The sequence below is a fragment of the Podarcis filfolensis genome (genome assembly GCF_964270895.1).
Source record: "Podarcis filfolensis genome assembly, chromosome: 2".
Lineage (NCBI taxonomy): Eukaryota > Metazoa > Chordata > Lepidosauria > Squamata > Lacertidae > Podarcis > Podarcis filfolensis.
The window spans coordinates 70,195,936-70,217,097 of NC_139605.1; the positions used below are offsets into that span (position 1 = coordinate 70,195,936).

Consider the following 21,162-nt stretch of genomic DNA (forward strand, 5'->3'; position numbering starts at 1 on the left):
TTTTGATTTGGGCGTGTGTCAAATTCCGATTCAGACATTGAGGGGAGGGGAAGGGTTAAAGCTCTCCTTTCCCAGATCACGGTCCCTGTCCGGCTTAGACCTATGCCAGCAAATCACACACTAGGCAAGGACAAGCTATGTGACATATGTCATATCTACTTTGACACTCAGATCATGAGTCCTCACTAGTCAGTGCATGTACCCAAGTCCTGGGCATCCGAATCCTGCCAGGCCATGCTCACACCTCCCTCCTCACTTACCTACGTTGTTACTCCAGCAAGAGTGCAGTCCTCATTTCCTTCTTCCTCTGATTGCCTTTGTGTTAAACACAAGACACCTTGTGCACTTCCCCCCATTTTATACTAGTTTCGCCTGCTGTCATAGCAGCATTCTGGGCATTTTGAGACGGAAAGTACACATATCTGCACATATCTTGTAGGAGGGGTAGTCAATGTTGTGTTCTCCAGATTTTTCTGGGCTACAAATGCCATCCTTGACCATGCCTACTGGACATGATGGGAGCTAAAGGTACAGCAGTATATAGGAAGCACATTGGCTACCCAACCCTGACTTAAAAAAAAAACAACAACAGGTGGGAATGTGTGGCAAATAGATGAAAGGCCTTGAGTCCTTCTTTGGATATGAATTAACTCCAAGTTGCAGAAGTACTGTAAGGGTTAGACAGCTTGATTTATACCATCCTAAATTATGTCTCAGGTTGTGCTCAGGTAATGTTCTAATCCATCATTAGCTGCTTGCCTATTGCAGTTAAAAGTTTTTATAGGTTACCCAAAACGTAATTAGGAACAATTTGGTGACTGAATTCTTCACACAATGCATACTTACAGAGCTCCCAAGGGCATGCTATACTAATGCCAGGAATATATGCACACTATAAAAGTGCAGAAGCTCAGATTACTCATAGTAGGCAATCTCCACAATCAATGCCAAAGTATTAATAGCTAGCCTACTTATTGTGCAGATTTCTAGTTGCAGAGCCTTCCTCGGTTAATTTTATCTTCCAATGATTTTTAAAAACATTTTTCGATGTATGCTACATTGGATATCACTCAGTAGAATGGTAGGAAATATTACATGAAAATTAGATATCTTTTAAGTTAGAAAATAGAGAAACAGAGAGAAACCATTCATTGCAGACCTGTGTTCAATACAAGAAAGAATGAGGCACTAGAGACTCAAATTTTAAACTATAAGTGGAAGACGCTGGAAATGTATCTTTACCATGCATCTCATTGAACCTGCTACCCACAGGTAGATTATTTTTCAATGTGGGGAGAATGGGTATGAATCTGAGGATTGCTCCCCTATCATGATCAAATTCTGAAAAAAATTTGTCCCGTCCATTCTCTGCTAAAATAGAACTAATGAAAGATCAATACAGTGGTACCTCGGGTTAAGTACTTAATTCGTTCCGGAGATCCGTTCTTAACCTGAAACTGTTCTTAACCTGAAGCACCACTTTAGCTAATGGGGCCTCCTGCTGCTGCTGCTGCCATGCCGCCGGAGCCCGATTTCTGTTCTTATCCTGAAGCAAAGTTCTTAACCAGAGGTACTATTTCTGGATTAGCGGAGTCTGTAACCTGAAGCGTATGTAACCTGAAGTGTATGTAACTCGAGGTACCACTGTATATATATTTCAGAGGAAAAACTGCCAAAGCACAGAATTTAATTTGCAAATACCCAAGATTTAAATGTGCAAAGTTATCTGAATTTCTTGCACAACATTTATTTAAAGTGTTTAGCCAACAATTGTGGGCTACATGAAAACAGATCACATGGAGAATTGTGCAGAGGCATGGAAAGGAGCAAAAACTAGTGTATGACCAGGTATTTGCTGACAAGGAGGCTGATTTGTTAAGTTACACTGGTTCACCGATATTATCCAATGGGATACTCAAAATCTGTACCACTATGACAAAATTAAGACTTGCGAGATACTGTTAGCTACTTCCATTTCTCAACAAAGGATGACAAAATTATTACTTTCTCAGAGACATGCAAGTTTTTCATGTGAAGTAAGTACTTGTTTGTCATTTTGGATAGGATTCCAACACTTGCTTTACAATTAAGAAGCCTAATTATAAAACGCCATTGGTGCAATCCAACATTTGGCATGAGCAACTTCACCTTCCTCTCCAGCAGCTCCCAGAGACCCCAAAATCTGCTCAAGGGTTCCCCAAACCTCTGAAGCAGATTTTGACAGCACACATGGGGGTGCAAGGGGATAGGAGAGGAAGGCGAAGCCCTGTGCTATGCTCCATTCATGCAGGGATGTCTTTGGATAAACCACATTGGATACAAGCACGCCGTGATTGAAATGTAGCATTTGCTCAATAGGAACAAATCTTCCTTTGAATAAATGAGGCTTTTTTTTGTTATTCAAGGCTGGACAACATTACTGGGAAGATATATTGTTAAAGGTCAAATTGAAACACTTTCAAAGAGCAATTTGGGGACAATTTAATTGGTGTAGGACAACATTCATCCAAACCGCTTTCTGAAACAGGTTGTTTTTGGGGAACCATTTGAAAGTCTATTCTTGATTTTTTAGTATGAAAGTGAACACCTCAGATTTATACAATTATGACAGAGCTATTTACAAAATACATACAAACTGAAACATTTATAAATGCAGTAGCTTTGAGCCTGGAAAGCCTTTTGGACCATTTACTGTAAACAAAAACATAATCTAAGTTGGTGCTGTAAACTCTTCAAAAGTTATATGTGGGACTCATTCTGCTTTGCTTCAAGATTAGGTTTTATTGAGATAGTTTTCTAGTTTGCTAAACTGGTAGAAAAAAAAGGAATGTATATCTTTTGTTTAGGATTGTAGTTGCATGCTGCCATGGGAAAGCAACTGTAAAGTTCATGGTTTCATTTCCTCTTATCTATAAAAACTTCTGAACTACAAAAGTTTTCAAAATAATAATATTTTGCCAGAGGCTGTTGGACTGGGAAAGAAATGTTACATTTTAAACAGTATAATCATGAACCTGTATTAAAGGTATAGACATTACAGGACAGTTCAAAACTGTATTCAAGAGTCCTATAAAAAGGAACACAAAAGGCTTGTTTGTTTTTGTTGCTCCAGACGACAATTCAAGCATTAACCTTGCATGATAGTGACTAAGAGCTGGTTTCTGGTCCCAGTTTTAAGTGTCTCAAAAGTGAAGGCTTTTTCAGTTTGGCCCATTTAAGTCCAACAATAAGGATAAGTCAGCTCAAAACACAGAAATGAGGGCAAAGACTCCATATAATAAAGCACAGGGATATGCTACTAAAAGTTGTTGTCCTTCCATTGCCAAGGCTGAAATGAAGATTTTGGAAGCTGAAAAGCTACACCATCCAATAATTCCAGCAGCAAGAATAACTCCCATCATACCCCTGAAAAACAAAATGATTTAAACACAATGTTGGGTAACAGCTTCGCATCACTGTGCACATGTCAAAACAGTCCTGTGCATTCTTCAAAGGTATTCCAGTTACTATGGCTTTTAAGCATATTTTGGGGAAGGATAAAAAAATGTATCCAGCAGCACTCTCAAGCATGCTACCACCAGTATTTGGGGCTTCAAAATATAACTATATCACTCAATTAAGCCTGCCCACTAGTAAAGAAAGAATGGAAGGAAGGAAGGAAGGAAGGAAGGAAGGAAGGAAGGAAGGAAGTCTTTCTACGTTCCTCCCAAAAGAAAGGCTTGCTGAAGCCCTACAGAGATAACTGTGGATAAAAGAAAGACCAGCTAACACAGGGACAATGGCATTCTCAGCGGTGACCCCGCAATTGCGGAATGAAATTTTACAGGGCATCAGATAAGACACAGCCCTTGCAGATTTTAAGTAGGCATTAAAGATGTAGATCTTAACTACTGCCTTTGGGAACTAATTTAATCCAAGTTGAAGAACTCCCTGATTTTTACTTGATTTTGCTGTATTGATCCTCTTGTCTTTTAGTAATATTTTGAAATATTGTTTTCAAATATTAGGGGTGCTTGTATTTGCTTTTTTTACTATACATTTAATGTGTGGCTTGTATTTTTTTTTTTTAATTGAAAAGCAATATACAAATTTACCCAACAGAGCAATCCAAACTTCCCATCTGCCATGCCAGACAGGTTTTGGATGAGGTGGAGGTGCACCTCTGCCCAAGCCCTACCAGCCTCAGCTTTTCGGGGAGCTCTGACATCAGTGGGGAAGCTCCACCATCAGTAGGGAAGCTTGCTGGCAAATCCTGCCGCCACTATGTGACAGACACAGCCTAATCCAGGCTTCCTCAACCTCGGCCCTCCAGATGTTTTGAGACTACATTTCCCATCATCCCTGACCACTAGTCCTGCTAGCTAGGAATCATAGGAGTTGTAGGCCAAAAAACATCTGGAGGGCCGAGGTTGAGGAAGCTTGGCCTAATCCATGTCTCTTCACTGTGCCAACCTGGGAGCTGATACAGTGAAGGAACATTTTCCCCCTTCCCTTTCTGTAGGGCACTGTGGGTTGTGGTGCTCTAACAAGTCCCGTCACAACAAGACATGGGCTAGGATTGCCACCTAAATAAAAGCACTATGACCAGAAGAGAAAGGAACCAAAGTAAATCACTTGATTGGAAAGCAGAGCTGTCAGTCATAGAACTACACCCCTACCTCTTTGCTTGGTGTATTGTATTCATGGGGAGCATCTTTTCCCCCTTTTACAAAAATATAGCAAATGGCAAACAAAATCTTAGAAGCCCCCTCAAAGCTCCAAGGTGAGCTCATATTGCCTGGAACCTGATCTGATCCTAATATCTACAAGGTGTGGCTCTTTGTTTCCAAGGTGAATGCACAGCCCTAAGTTAATACAAGCTGCTTTTGTAGATTTTCCCATCACTAGAATTTATAGATGTAACATTCAGTATATCAGTGTAACATAATATTTGACGGCAATACTTACTGTAGAGAAAATACAACTGCAAAGCTGGAAAGTATGATCATAGGAAGGAGACAGTATCCTAGCACACTGGCAACACAGCCAAACGAAACACCCGTCATGCTCATTAAATTCAGGAGACAGAACATTCCTAAGCATCCGATTGCACTAATCCCATACACATAGCCAAACTGAATTTTGCCAGCCTAGAAAGGAGAGAATCCAAATCAAAAGTTCAAACCACATTGTCTTATTAGGAGTTTTGTATATTAGAGCTATTTGGAGAATGGGGAAAATAGAGTAAAATCAAAGAGGGAGAAAAAGAAAATATTACTTTTTATTAACAGTGAAAATTAAGGATTACAGGCAGAATCATTTTCTTTACCGTTTTGGTATTTTTACTTACTAAGTTTACAATAGTTTTTAAAACTCTAGGTTGTTTATTTATTAAAAAGATGAATGGGGAAGATGTTGCAAGAAAAAACTGTGTGTGCATGTTTTTTCGGGTGGGGTGGGTCCAAGGCACCAGATGAGTATCAACACAAGAGATAAATACTCCCAACAGTGTGTGGACCACAAGGAGCCAGGTCAGTCATCTACACATCTTTCCAAACCAAAAAGCACTGAGCCATACATCACCAGAGCACTGTAATGGGGTAGGGGAGATATAGTTTCTGTAAATTAATAAAAAGGCTTTTCCAGGTGCAGAACTTTATATGAGACCCAGCTCATGATGTGTCTCCCCCAGGAGCCAGTCCTTGTCTGTAGCAGCCTCACAAACTACTGAATCATCTTCTTAGAGAAGTTTCTTATCCTTGCTCACTTTCTGAAGGTGGGTGAGAAACTTTTCAGCTGGTCTTTGAGAATTAAATACTTACATGAAATCTTTGATCAAAAGCATAGAAATAATTTAATAAATAAAAGGCCACCCAATTCACCTTTTCATCTGAAGAACTGTGTAACTAGATCTAGCTTCTCTGAAACTTGTCCAACAAGGTCCTAACAAAATATTTCACATTCATGCATATTCACCACATTGCCTCTGTAAAGCTATTATATTTTTAAAGTATGCACACACAAAAATTACTCTTGTATTTTTCTTTTGCATTTCAAACAGCCTCATTATGTATTTATACGTTTAAGAAACCACACCTACTAGAAATGCCTTAACTTGCAACTTTTGTTTTTGCCCAACGTATTTTAGATTGATGCCCCCCACCCCCATATGCGTACCACTGACATCTTACCAGCAATAATGTGGCACCAAAGGCTAGGCAGAAGACCATGGGCCCTGCCATATCAGTTTCATTCATTATGCTGCCATCTGCTGCTTTTAACGGGTGCAATACTGTAAGAGTTTTCTGCCAGATGTGGTCAAAATTGATTCCTAGTTCTGCATTATCAAACAAAGAACAGTATTTTAACATTTGTCATCAGTGGAAACATGTTGTTTTAAGCAGTCAGGGATTGCTGTATTAACTTGCAAGGCGTGGAGTGACCCAAAAGAAAACAAACAAACTCTAAGATATGGTTGCAGCTGCAAAATTCTGCTATGCAAAACACTGGGGAAAAGTTTGAAAGTACCTGCTGTGAGAGAATGGAAATCAAAAATCGTATCTGAATGTGCAGAAATTGGAAAGCTTACAAGTTATGTAAGGGTGAAAGAAGGGAAGCAAAAAAATCAACAGATTTGTAATATGTTTGTGGACTGGCACAATGAGTCACAAGCATCACTAGATAGGAGATATTAGACATGCTGTAACAAGAAATATTAATTGTGGAAAAATATTTGCAAGGTATGAATGTGTTATAAAAGATAGCATAGCACCACCATGAAATATATTTAAAATAAAATAAAAACCCAGAAGTTTTTTGGGGGGGGATGGGGTAGGGCCATATTCAACCTTATCTCAGCCCTGTAATTAATTTCCACTTGAAACACACAAGATCAGTTTGTAAGAGGCAAGTTAATGGAATAAAACCAGAGACCAGAGAAACTGCTAACAAAACTCAATAGCAGTTGTCTTACTATGTAAAGATAAATTAAAAAATATATGCATGTATTCTTTTGGAAATCAGCTGTCAGTGCTCCTTTATAGCGTCCCCCAAATATATTAGCATATAAATAGATCTGCAATAAATAAAAACCATACCTTCTAGTAAGGGTGGCTCATCTTCAAAATTGCTTCCATAGAAGGACTGTGGGGAGGATGGAGTGTATGTTTGCGTTGGCTGAAAAATCTGGCCAGTGTAAGGCTGTTGTGGCTGCATCATCTCTGGAGGGACGTATCCGCCTTGCTGAGAATAGTCGTAGCCAGCATACTGTCTGCAGAAAGCAATTTTAAAAAATAGTATTAGATGAATGCTTACAACACAGGAATTTTAGAAACTCTTTCAAAGCCCTTATATACCTACTCCACAAGAGACACTTCCATATAAAGATTCCCTATACAATATAAACATTCCCTATACAATATCAAGGACACGGGTGGTGCTGTGGTCTAAACCACTGAGCCTAGGGCTTGCCGATCGGAAGGTCGGCAGTTCGAATCCCCGCAGCTCCCGTTGCTCGGTCCTTGCTCTTGCCCACCTAGCAGTTCAAAACCATGTCAAAGTGCAAGTAGATAAATAGGTACTGCTCTGGCGGGAAGGTAAACGGCATTTCCATGCACTGCTCTGGTTCACCAGAAGCAGTTTAGTCATGCTCGCCACATGACCCGGAAGCTGTTTGTGGACAAACACCGGCACCCTCGGCCTATAGAGCAAGATGAGTGCGCAACCCCAGAGTCGTCCACGACTGGACCTAATGGTCAGGGGTACCTTTACCTTTATACAATATCAGTGAATACAACACTGCAGACATGAATTCTTGGAACGTAATTTCTAGAAGATGGCTGTACGAATATATTCCGACAACATGTAAAGGAGAAGCAGAAAGAACTCTACCACTGTTTATCTGGAATTCAATGGTTTGGAATGCCTCACAACTATCAGTCCTGTTAAAACCTTGTTTTCTTTTTTTAAGCCATCATTTGTACAGTGCTTGCCTCCTGTCAAATGTTCCTGACAATTTCTCTCCTTGCCCCCATCCCCTTCAATGATCACTTCCAGACAAATCCAACTGCATACTCAGATTATATTACTGAGATTGTTGTCAAGGCTTGGTTACAAGTTTCTTAATGTAGTCCAACATATTTCTGGACCTTAAATGAGGACCTAAGCTAAGTCACCTTACTCTCCTATTCTAAAGAGTTGAATGAATCATGTGGATAGTAGCATTTGTTTTAACACCTGTGACATGCACAATGACCTGCTACCCATTATGACACAAACCACCACAACTGGCCTTCTGGGTTGTTTGTATTTGTACTTTCCCCTAATTTCTAAGCAAGCTTCTTCACAGACAAGAATGCAGAACCTATCCAGAATTGGGTTCTAAGGACACATTCTAAGTGATGCATTGTATTTATTCATTTTAAGGCTCACTGCCCTTTAAACCTTGTAAGACAGGCTTGCATTGAATAAAATGACTGGCTGCCAGGCTGCCACAGGCAACAAGAAATTCCATGCAGGTGAGTGTAGGTTGGTGGAAGAGGGCATGATTGCCAAGTCCCCTTTTCCCTTGGTTTCTGTGCTAGCCACAATAAAACAAAAGTCTCTTTCTCTGCTTGGCTGTAGACTCCCCCCCTCCCGTTTCCTTTTTTAAAACCAATCCACTAAAAAACTAATGGCTTATGTAGTAGCTTGCATTTCAATGGTAGCTGAAAAGAAGACTTCTTGTCCATGGCAGCCAGCTAGAAAATGTAAGCAGAATAATGTGCAGGCTGGTAACACTGATGGGCTTATTTACAAAGTCAGTTTTTGGTAAGCAATGTACAAAACTTGCTATTAATGAACAGTTGATACATAAACAGTGCTCCCTATATATGAGCTACTTATAACAGTATAAAATGTATTGGACTAAATGTGAATTTTTATGAACTGGAGCAAAGTGTAATTAAAGAGCATTGTAGTTTTATTAGTAACAATGAATGTTTACAAGCATCCAACTTTTAAACACTCTACTTGCATATAAAAACTGTCCTATGTTTATGGCACCAATGTCCTATGTTTATCTTAAGGAATTAAATAATTTCTACATTTTTCATTTTCATTTTTTATTATGATTACTAAAAGAATAAAGGAAACTCAAGTTACTTGTTGTATGTTCCTCCTGCATAGTCTCCTCCATAGGACTGTGCTTGATCATCAATGCTGTAACTTGTTTGATAGAAATCTGTATTGAAGTTGTCGAACCCAGACATTGCAATCTGTCTGCAAAATAAATTACATTTCAATGTATTCAAAAGTTAACACAATTCAGCTAATTATATCTTCACTCCTAAGATGCAGCTGGTAATTCTGAAGCTCCTTCAAGCAGAATGCAAAGCCCTACCACTACAAAAACACATGTTCTCAGTGTTCGAAACCCCCATTGTTCTAGGTGCATTTTGCGACAGAGAATTTCATTAGTGCAAACAGTTTCTGAGTTCTGGGCCTAAGATTTCAGATTAAAACTGCAGAGTGGAAGGAAAGGGGGACCTTTTTCTGTCTCCCCACTTCTAGCTACTCTTTGAAGACTGGAGAAGAGAGCCTCTTAAGAATATTAGGGGGGTGGGCATAGGAAGGACTAGACCATGTGAAAAAATGAACATAATATTTTAGCTGCAGTTCATTCATTTTTAGCTTTCTATTCTTGTTATTAAAAGCATGCCTAGACATTCCGTTGTTGCACCCATAATTAAACCTAAGTTTAATGTGTCATTTAGTTCTTAGCTTTCATATCTCCGTTTCTAGCACTGCATGTTCTTATAATCAATCACAGATATAAAAAGGCTCTTAGAAAAGAAATCAATTAAGTGCAAAAAGATACTACTGTATTGCCAAATCACATAGTAAGTGGCATATACAGGACCTCTTGAAAAATGGTGAAATACTAGAAGTGAAATACTAGAAGTCTGTTAACTTAGTATAGGCTCAGGTTCTGTATCCAAGTAGGACTACTGACACATCTGGCTCTGCACTGTCAACTCCAGCCATTCTCAATGTGGTGCTCTCCTCCAGCTGTTTCACAACGCCCATTAGCCATGCTGGACACGAGGCTGGGGAAGGCTAGTTTAGCCCTGCTACTCAAAGACCTTTAAACTAGATCTGAATATGGAATCATGTACATGCAGTGCATATGCTCTACCACTCAGCTACCGCTCTTCTCTAAAACAAAACCTCTTTAAACCAGTTTGTTGTTAATTATACCCCAGAGCATTTGTAGCACTCTAGATCCCGCCCCCTGGCAGGTTCTACACTGCCATCACCGCACTGAGAAATATGCCAGGGCATATGTAGCCATCACCCACCATGTTTTATCCAGTATGCCTCCCCTTTTATTTCAATTTATCCAAGAAAGACAACCACCATCACCACTACACACAAAGCTGCATGACATTACTGCAAAGGACGTTCTGAGCGAGGTTATCTGCCTCCGCTAAAACACGTTTTAAACGGGATCATTTTAGCATTTCTTCCGACCTCTGGCATCAATGAAATTGGGATGCGGGTGCTTGGAAGCCACTAGGAACAGACCCAGTTGGGGGGGGGGGATCAGCACTGCAGACCTTCGTGCTACACAACAGAGAAAGGGGGAGGCGATGCCGCCCGATTGTGGGTCACGTCTCTCGACGAACTGCCTGCTGGAGGTGTATTTAAAGCTGAGTGGAGCTCGGCATCCCTGCCCCCCCCCCCAGCCTCTTCCCTCCCTTTCCCACGGCGCTTGTGGTTGCCAAGAGAGGGCGGGCGGCGGGTGTGACGAGCCCCCCGAGCTCACCTTCAGGCCCGGGCACCAGACCCCCTTCGCTACGCGCACGTCCGGCGGCCGCAACCCCGCGAAGACCCCTCACCCCTCCGCTCGCTCAGGCGCTACGTGTCAGACGCCCAAGGAGAAGCACTTCCGGATCGACAGGCGCATGCGTAGTGCAGAGCCGATGTCTTCACTCCCAACCTCCTCCAGCGGAAGCCGGTCTTTCCCCGTGTCTCTATGACGAGGCGAGGACGGGCGAACGTACGCCAGCGCGCGCCGCAACCCGAACGGCGTGAACGTGGGCGTCTCGCCGGGGGCTGCCTGCCTTCTGGCGCCCCGTGAGCATGCGCAGAGCGGAATGAGCCTGCGGGTCTCGCGGCCTGGACGGTTAATACACGAACACAAACGCATATGTTAAATAAAGGGAAACCACCCCTTCTTCTTGTTGTGCCTCTTCGAAAATAGAGGGCCTTGCCTTAAAGCTGCTTCTTACGATGATCCTTTCTAGTTTTTGAGCTTTAAAGATAACGTCCTTAAATATATATATATATATTCTGAGGGGAGGTTAATGTGCATTGTGCTCCTAAGTGCTGCTGGCTCAGGTGCTGACCTGCGATAAGGCGCCCATTGCTCCTTTCCGCGCTGGCCCGCTTTCCCTCTTCTGTGCATGAGGCATTTCCGATAAGGAGGATTTATTTAGGAAACCCCTCGTGCAGCTGGGATGCTGGCTTAGTTCTCTGGCGTCGCATGTTCTTATAAAACTCGGAACAGACCGCGCTGATCTGCTTTGCCAGCAGTCTTTGGACGCCGTGTGTAACACGTAGCGCTCTCTTTATGTGTCGCTTTTCTTTTGTCTACCGAATGCTCTTGGTCTCATTTTACTGGGGAAAATATGGAGATGGGATTAGAGAGAAGTTTGAAGCCTCAAAGGCCATTTTAGCCCAACCTCTTGCTGACGTGGGGAATCCACATTCCAAGCCACAGCATTTCCCTGCTGTGCTACACTTGCCACTTCTCTTCCAAGTTGGGGAGGACTCCACCAACCAGCCAGAAATCCACCCAACTGTAGAAAGGCTTGCTGGAATAAAGATATGCTGTATCCACAGCATTCTCTTGATCTATTGAGCTCTTACTTAGATTAGTATGTCTTGTTTTAAAGCTGGCTCTTTGTAATCATAGCATTATCTTCTAAATTGCTCACAAACTGAAAATTATTGACCTGCTCTAGAGCTTTCTAGGTATCAAGATGACCAGTCAGTAAGTTGCATAAGCCTTTACTTCGCAGACCCTAATTCTTTCTGAACATGGAGATGACATTTGCCCGCCGCCAGTCTCCCAGTACTTCACCTGTTCTCAACTTTCCCCTTGTGGATTCATATTTAGTAAAACTGCTTAACCCATTGAACATGAATGCCAAGTAAGACACTGAGAATAGGGAGAAGAAGAAGAAGAAAAAGAAGAAGAAGTACTATTTACAGGAACATCATCCTGGTTCAAAGCAGTGGATTTCCTGCAAGAAAAATGGTTGGGTGTAAGAGGGCTTCCTTCAGTATTGACGGGGTAGATGCTGATGGTGTGATGTGATGTGGCATGGGCTGCCTCAGCTTCTCCTCTTCTTCTCTGACTGCTCTCCTTCATTTCTGTCTTCTTCAAACTCAGATGTTACTGCTGGAGAAGGGGTCTGCCTTGCCACTACCTCAGAGTTGCTGCTGAGGACCTGCAATGAGAAGGTGGCTCTTGCCTGATGCAGTGGTGGTAAGCTGCTCAGCTCAGATGTAATGGCTGCTATGGGGTGAGAAGGGCTGTTGGCAAGTGATTAGCCTTGGCACAGTTGTGCAGCCAACTCTCCTTTGGTTACCCATGCCAAGCTTCCCTGATCCCCGGCCCACACCTCCTGTGAGCCACCACCAGTCACAGAGCACTGGCCTCCATACCTGCTCCCATAGCTGAAGTATCAGCTCATGGGAGGTAGGTGGAACACCACTGAGGGCACCATGATGCTCCTGGTCCTTGTGCTCCAGGTGGAAGGACAATTTCTCAGTCTTCTGCTGGCAGTGGAGCATTTTGTTGAGTGCATGGGCTTTGGAGATACCACAAGGCTCCTAGTGCTGGTCTTCTTGTCTCCTATAATCTATTGAAGCTTCATGCTATACACGTGGCCTTTAGGAATTTATCTGCTAGATATATTCAGTAATTTAGAAATGTAATTCTGTAGGTGGCTTGAGACATATAGATCAATGAACTGCTTGTCAGTTCCTAAGAAGAATTTCATATTAAAGTTAATAGAGATATTTTTTTTCTTAAAGCCTGCTGGATTTAAATGCCTTTCTACATTTTTTTTACCTTAAAAAACCCCCAAAGAATTATTTTAACTACAACGAGAACCCTGGAGCAAAATTAATTTTATGTTACTTTGACTGAAGGAAATGAAGCCAACAAATTGGTTGCACCTACATATATATATTCATAATTGAATACAAAAAGCTTTTCTTTACAGTGGAGGCATTGTTAGAGAACTGTCATTTTATAATGATTCCTTTTTGTGTGTGGAATCAATTTTCAGAATTGCATTATTGTTGGATTGTTATTCTGTTAGCGTTGAAATCAAAGATGAAAATACTGTTCAACTGACTACAAATCAGAATACCTGTGGGTGGGGAGGGTGAGGGGACCAATGGAAGGAAGGAGACTGTTCGGTAGAATATAAAGATTTCATACATTAAAAAAAAAAAAGATACAAAATGAAACAGACCAAAATCAACCACAGAAATAGCATCAACATCAATAATTGTGTTATAGGATTAGGAACATTGGCTGTTGCCTTCTGCTAAGTCTAGACCACTGGTATTCAGCTGGTGAGTTAGGACCCATTAGTGGGTCACAGTCTGATCCAAGGAGGGTCACAACAGGAGCACTAACACCACACAAATATATGGTAAAGGTTTAAGAAATGGGTCCCTAAATGGGTTAAAAGTGGGTGCTGGGTCTGAAAAAGTTGAAGATACCTGGCCAAGACTATTGATTGTCAACACTGACTGGGATTGGTTCTCCAAGGTTTCAGGCAGGACATGGGGCCCTTCCATACCTTCCTTTAAAGTGGATCAGAAATTTCTTGTCCTACCCTTAAAATGTCCTATGTCTGTTTGACATACCCCAGGAATCATTGCTATCACATTTTTCTTTCCCTTATCCAGATTTTCTTCACCTGACAATAATCTGGAAAGGAGGGGAAAATTCAGAGCAAATTGCAACTAAGAACAAGTGGGGGTTTGCATCTCCTGTGTGGGGTGGTTCAACTCCACCTACTTCCACTTTCTTCCTCGCTTCCATTTCTGTTTCTGCCTAAGCCCCTGATTATTTCAGGATGTTGGTTCCATTTTTTATGTTTACTGGCATACACACACACACACACACACACACACACACACACTGTATGTATATTGCAAGCAATCCAAACACACACGCACACGAGTGTTTGGAGGCAGAGTAAGTAGCGCATGCTCAATTTGTTGCAGAGAAGAGGAGTGTGTACAAAGGAGGTGAAAAAGCAGCGTTAAGCTCCTTCATGTTTTCCTCCGCACATCAACACAATGATAAAAACAGCAGTTGCCAACCTTTATGGGCCAGTGGGGACAATATTTGGAATCCTGAGAAAGTGTTGAGGGTGCCAATCACAAAATGGTTGCCATGAAAGATTGACAGAATACAAAATGGGTTTCACATCTAAAAGAGCAGGGAAAAAATGCAAGCATGGCTCCCATCATTTCCTTTAAATGGAAAGAAAGCATTCATATCATCACCCTTATAGAGAGAAGCTATTTCCACATCTCTCCTGTTTTGAACAGAAGAGTGGGTGAGTGTCCAATGCTGGCATCCAATGAAATGTCCCTTGGTATGGTCTAAGTGGGACTTTTACAGAAGTCAGAGTCCCTTGCACTGCTTCTCCCTTCTGCAAAGCCAGGCTGAAGGAAACATCCCCTTTCCACTGCCGCCACCACTGCCATTTGTGGAGAACTTAGGAGAGCCATGCTATTGGTATTTGAGAAGCCCTCTGTCCTTGTCTGATATTTAATCATACTTTGATATAAGGGGTTTGTTAGAATTTGAGCTTGTACAACTTTCTAGGGTTATGAAAACATTTGTGGCCATCATTTCTTTCCCTTTTCCCCTGTATGAAGGATGTTTCTGGGCATCCTTTGATCAATATGTCTCGCTTGGTTTTACCACATGCTTAAATCTTCCTTTGTGTGTCAGAAGGATGAGTTCTAGATTCAGGGTTGCCATGATTTATACACCAGAGCAACCTCAGCTTTTTTACACTTCAGTCTATCAGAACTGTATCAAGGCACTTTATCTTGATCCACATAATTTGTCTGCAGACAAAATACTGCTTTTGAATATACCGTATTTATTTTAAAACACTGTTATTTTATTGTGAGTTGCAGTACTATAGTTTGACACACTCTGTATCTGAGAACATTTATGAAAATAACATTTGCAAAGATTTGAGGGAAATTCAATTTCAAGAAATAGATATCATATTTTTTTAAGTCAGCTTCTTAACATTCTGCATGCTCTAAAAGCAGCCTAGAGACAGATTTGTATGACCACATAGTGACCCCCCCACTCTCTTGTAAGGGACACCACCCATATGGTTGCTATGTGTTAAACTGAGTGGTTTAAAAAGCAATCTCTCTCTCCAGGGAACTCTGGGAATTGTAACTTTGTAAAGGGCAATGGGGTCCCCCAACGCTCAGCTCCCTTAACAAGCTATTCTTCGGGGGAGGCCATGAATGTTCAGAGTGGTATGATGATGTTTTAAATGTATAGTACAGATGTGCTCCTCCAAGGTTTGAAACATATTAAGAAGTAATAAAGCTTTGCTTTTTAGACCATTTTCCTTTAAAAAAAACTTTCTAAAATGAAAAGAATATTAAAAGGGGGCAAAATTATCTAAAAAAGTAAAGGACCCATGACAGTTAAGTCCAGTTGCGAACGAATCTGGGGTTGCAGCGCTCATCTCGCTTTACTGGCTGAGGGAGCCGACATTTGTCCACAGACAGTTTTTCTGGGTCATGTGGCCAGCATGACTAAGCTGCTTCTGGCAAAACCAGAGCAGCACACGGAAACGGCGTTTACCTTCCCGCCAGAGCAGTACCTATTTATCTACTTGCACTCTGACGTGCTTTCAAACTGCTAGGCTGGCAGGAGCTGGGACTGAGCAACGTGAGCTCACCCTGTCATGGGGATTTGAACCGCAGACCTTCCGATTGGTAAGCCCTAGGCTCAGTGGTTTAGACCACAGCGCCACCCACATCCCATATAGTATCTACCCAGAGTTTAAAAGATGTGACCCTCCAAGCTGAATAAGCTCTATCAGCTTTTGGCCTGTGAGGTGCTTATGAACCCACTGAAACAGAGAGGAAAACCAACAGCTTTATTTATCTCCTGGCCAATAGTCCAAAAACTGTGCAGGTATGATCTGCTGGATACTTAGACTCATCATGTCTGAGTATGCCTTGTGAACATAACCACTGAAGTCTATCAAGTGCCGTTTTATTTTGTGGTTCATCATCAAAGAAAGTCATTGTATATCAACAGTTTAAGCTTACCAGTTTCTTCCAATGAATCTGTTTTGTCAAATCATTGTTAGAGCTCTTGATCAAGAAATGACTTGAATATGTGATTCTTTTTTGCTTGTGGCTTCCTGCAATCTCGCCCTAAGTCTTTGAATTCTTAGATTCCCTTGTCTGTTGGTATTGAACCCCTAGGTGCAGTTACAACACAAAGATGTGACCCAAACAGACCTCTGGATTTATGTAAGCTACAAAGGACTGTGAGTCGTTTGGTGCTTGGAGTCATCTATGGATAAGCATCTTTCTCAAACTGAAAGTGATCGTGCAAAGAAAAAGCATTGCACTGCTCCTAACATGGAAACATATATATCTTTTTCCTACTTATGCGTTCCCATGTGTTGGAAAAGATTATTAATTTCATCTATTCAAGCTTCAACATATGATTAGGAATGGTACATGAGAACACATTCAGATGTGCCCCCAAGGAAAAAAAGGCTATGTTTCATGTTTCTCCTACTGAATTTTTTCGGAAGAGACGACATGAAATATTGAAGAAAGTATAGCTGCCTTATACATTGGCAATGGATCAAAAGTTGGTTTTACCTTACCAGTGCCTTTCTTTCTCATTTTCGTTTCTACAAAGTCAGTTTACCCCAGCCCCGTTCAGGTGATGCAAATTTCACCCTTAGTGAGCATATTATTCATTATTATTATTATGGCTTGCAAAGCTCAATCTCATCCGTGTTTCTGCCTTGCTTATAGAGAATGCCAGATGCACTATTTTTATTTATACTGAACTCTGTAACTCTTTTTCATTGGGATACACACTTTTATTTCACCCAATGTTGTACAAGTACAAGTAAGAAAGTCTTCAGTTTAAGCTTTTATGTCAAAAATATCAAAGGTCATTGTATGGATTTACATTGAGATATCTTTCTGCTTCCATAGCTGTTCTCAGCTTATCTGGGGCGTTTTGTTGTATTATTTATTAATTACAGGTGACTATGGAAGCAAAGTTGTTGTTGGATGGGTGTGTGTGTGTATGTTATAAATCAGATTCTTTCTCTCACAAGCTTTCTCCAGAACAGTCTTATTGGCTTCAGTGAGATCACACCAGATTGTGGTTTAAATCCTTCTTATATATTGCTAAAATGACACAAAATTCTGAAAGTAACAAGAGCAGGACTCATTCCCAAAGTGTGGATAAAACAGGCATGTGACACACTTGAGACCAAATGGAGGCCAATTAACATGACCACTTTTGCCTGATTTTCAGGCAGCAAATTACACAGCCTTCAAGAGCAGCCTCAGGCCAGTCTTCCCTTGCTCAGCTCCATCTCACAGCTCCATGCAGCTTGGGGACGCTTTTACCATAGTATTTTTTTACAACATAAAACAACCAAACAATCTAAAACTGGAAGATCAAAACCCATAGCATAAGACAACACCAACCTAAAAACCATCCAAATTAAAGGCCAGCTGGAACAAGTGAGTTTTTAAGGCTCTTGAAGGCCATTAATGGTGTTGCCCGGCACTCTGGGATGTTGCAAGGTAAAAAAGGTTGAAATAATAACTTTAAAAGGACTTTTTGCTCTGGTGAGATTTAATATTTATGGGAGTGTCCATACTTCCGTCAGCCATTATTTTAAAGGAGGAGACATAAGCTTCTGTTGTTGATGTTCAGTTAACTTTCTTATCATTATTATCCGTTTTCAGAATAATTCATAGTTTTCTTGTCTTCTTGAACCATCCACAAAGCAAGTAAAGTAAAGGCTAGTAACATTAAAAGGTTGGAATCTATTGGGTAGCCAAGAATAAGGCATATTTTATTTTATCCCTACTCCAAGCTTGAGAGTTCGGTATTCCCATCACGGATGGAAAAAACCCAAACTGCTTTGGATTCGGAGCATATCCAGCAATTCTAATTGCCATCTGTATATATTTTATTCAGATACTGTGAGGCCCTTGTGCTTTTTCAGTGTATTAAAATGTTTGGAATTGAGGCAAGATGCTGTCTTAAACATAGATGATAGAAGATCCTTTGTGCACTGGATGAGTGAATCTATTAATCTTTGTTTCAGTTTCTCATTTTCTAATCTTGATTTAATTGGAATTCTTTTTTTATGTATGGACAAAAATTCTTAACGCATTTCCATATTCAATTTTGCCTAAAGTACACATTTCCTCAATTAATTTCCCCTTAAAAATACATTCCTGTATACTTTTTTCACTAACATACATTTCTTTGCACATTTTTCTCTAAGAGATGTTTGGTATGCATTTTTGTTGTTGTTGGAGAGGTGTGTTCCAAAATTGGGGGCTGTGGAATGCCCTCGCATCAGATGTCAAAGAAATAAACAACTACCTGACGTTTAGAAGACATCTGAAGGCAGCCCTGTTTAAGGAAGTTTTTAATTACAGATGTTTTAATGTATTTTTAATCTCTTGTTGGAAGCCACCCAGAGTGGCTGGGGAAACCCAGCCACATGGGCGGGGTATAAATAATAAATTGTTGTTGTTGTTGTTATTGCTGGACTGCCCAATTTGAATTTTACTCTGGCTTTACTGTGCTGAAAATGCCATGCATGTTTACAGATAGAATCCACAGGAAGCTGTGTAATACTCAATCCGATCATTGATTCATTTAGCTCACTATTGTCTACACTGACTGGCAGTGTTTCTCCAGGATTTCAGAGAACAGTCTCTCCCAGCCCTCTTTGGAAAAGCTGGTGATTGACCTAGACCTTCATCATGCAAAACCACAATGACATGTGGCCCTTCCTCTTTAACTACTTTAAACTTGTCCAAGGGTTTGTCTGCACGTGATGGATTTCTTGACAACTTTTCTATGAACATCTGAACCTCATTTCGTAACAACCTGTTTTTAAACTCAGCTTCAAATTCAATTTTCTATGAGGCATTTGCAACTTACCACACAGTGCTCTTGATCTTTGGTGAACTGTCATGCCTCTCCAGTTTCCTCCATCTTGTATTACTAACAGCATTTTCAATGTGGAGGAGCAGGAAAGTATTAGTACTTCAGAGTTTCAATATGGTTAAGTCAATGTGAAAGGCTTTTCTCTTTGATGAGGGTACAGGGTTCTTGGCCAAAACACCTGGACGTCGGTGGCACTGTGGGTTAAACGACAGAGCCTAGGGCTTGCTGATCAGAAGGTCGGTGGTTCGAATCCCTGCAACAGGGTGAGCTCACGTTGCTCAGGCCCAGCTCCTGCCAACCTAGCAGTTCGAAAGCACGCCAAAGTGCTCCTGTTGCTTAGTCCCTGCTCCTGCCAACCTAGCAGTTTGAAAGCACATCAAAGTGCAAGTAGATAAATAGGTACCGCTCCGGCGGGAAGGTAAATGACATTTACGTGCGCTGCTCTGGTTCCCCAGAAGCGGCTTAGTCATGCTGGCCACATGACCCGGAAGCTGTACGCTGGCTCCATTGGCCAATAAAGCGAGATGAGCGCCGCAACCCCAGAGTCTAACTGAGGCTGGGCGTGAACCTCCAAAGAATAACACTGAGAGGTAGGCATGTTGGCGGCGGCTCTATGAATGAAAGGCTGCATCGGAGTTTACCTCAGTGCTGCGCAGAGGCTGACAAATCAGTCCCTGTGCTGCTGAAAAGCCGCATTGGAGATGCTTGCCGCCCCACCCCGCATTGAGGTAAATGCCGACGCGGCCTTTCAGCCTCAGACACTTGGCGGGTGTTTTCAAATGGCAGTGCGGGCTGGATTCGCGACCCTTTTGGGCCGCATCCAGGCCCCGGGCCATAGTTTGCTGACCCCTTGTCTAGGCTTCTTCTTCTTTTGCCAACAAAAGATTCATCTATTCGAAACCAGCATATCATCTTGACATACAATACAGGCTATGTCTTCCCTTTTCGGAGAGTCTGGGTCCTAAGAATGGCAGTTGATGTGAAAGAAATGAAATGTGCAATTTTCTGTGCAAAACCACGTTTACACATTTTCATTAACATTGTGGCTGAGCACAAACTATCCATTTAAAACACCTCCCCTCTCAAAGAATTCTGGGTGCTGTAGTTTGTTAGCTGTTGCCGGCAATTGTAACTCTGTGTAGGGTAAACTCCAGAGCCCAGAATTCTTGGATGAAAATGATATACTTCAGATGTGCTTCAAAGGTATGTGAAGAAGCTTTATCTTCTTTCTTTTCCCTGTGTTGTAATTGCTTGCGTGCTCTTGCTCTCTTGCTCTCTCCCCCCCCACTGAACAGCTGGGGAAGACATTCTTTTCTTTGGCATCTGGGGCAAAGTTGTATAATATCACACTATAAATTGCTGGAATGTATTATATTTTATGGCACTCGAGCTTCTTACATTGATGACTGCCAGGTTTGGGATAAAGCCTGCCATTAAGTGGTGAAAGGTTTTTATTAGGATTTCAGCTGCATTTAAGTAGACATTTACCACTTGTAAGTCTTACCACTATGTCAATAGATAACCTCTTATTTCAGTGGATAATTTTCACTTCATTTTGTCACACTCCCTTAACAGTTTGTCTGTCAGATCTTGGGAACATATAACATTAAAGGCAGTGGGATGGTGGGGGGAGCACCCTGTACTATGAAGCAGCTTGCATCTTATGGCCTAGTTCAAATATGTTGAATAACCATGGATTTCTGATATGTGAATGAGCAGCAGTGACTCTGTGAAATCAGAAACTTTTGCTTCCAGGTTTTTAAACAAACCACAGTTCCCTGTGATGTCTAAACTTGGAGTACTGTGGTTTGCTTAAACTCTAATTAGTGAGAACAAACCAGGATCAAATTCGGTTATTAGCTTTAGATTGTTCAATTAGAACTACAACAAGC

General features: G+C 41.4%; 1 protein-coding gene across 6 annotated transcripts; it reads right to left on the reverse strand.

Annotated features, from left to right (window-relative positions):
- Positions 1-1,707: 1,707 nt before the first annotated feature.
- YIPF5 (Yip1 domain family member 5) lies at positions 1,708-10,937 on the reverse strand. 6 transcript variants are annotated; one of them, XM_083600245.1, is made up of 6 exons: positions 10,784-10,937; positions 9,121-9,237; positions 7,077-7,249; positions 6,171-6,316; positions 4,948-5,129; positions 1,708-3,405 (listed from the first exon to the last, which is right to left on the reverse strand). In XM_083600245.1, the coding sequence occupies exons 2-6, from the start codon at positions 9,225-9,227 to the stop codon at positions 3,243-3,245; spliced, it is 771 nt and encodes a 256-aa protein (XP_083456371.1). In that variant the 5' UTR covers positions 9,228-9,237; positions 10,784-10,937; the 3' UTR covers positions 1,708-3,242. The 6 variants fall into 6 exon arrangements, with proteins under 6 accessions (XP_083456371.1, XP_083456372.1, XP_083456376.1 ...); XM_083600246.1 differs by lacking the exon at positions 10,784-10,937 and adding an exon at positions 10,575-10,597; XM_083600250.1 differs by lacking the exons at positions 9,121-9,237; positions 10,784-10,937 and adding an exon at positions 7,971-8,176.
- Between the last annotated feature and the right edge of the window lie 10,225 nt (positions 10,938-21,162).

What these genes read in the sequence shown, in the direction of transcription:
- YIPF5 (XM_083600245.1), bottom strand. Translation starts at nt 9,227, where the DNA reads ATGTCTGGGTTCGACAACTTCAATACAGATTTCTATCAAACAAGTTAC. An exon ending in GCAGGAGGAACATACAACAA is followed by an intron (nt 7,250 to 9,120) that starts GTAACTTGAGTT and finishes TGCTTTCTGCAG; the next exon opens with ACAGTATGCTGGCTACGACT. An exon ending in TGAGCCACCCTTACTAGAAG is followed by an intron (nt 6,317 to 7,076) that starts GTATGGTTTTTA and finishes TTGATAATGCAG; the next exon opens with AACTAGGAATCAATTTTGAC.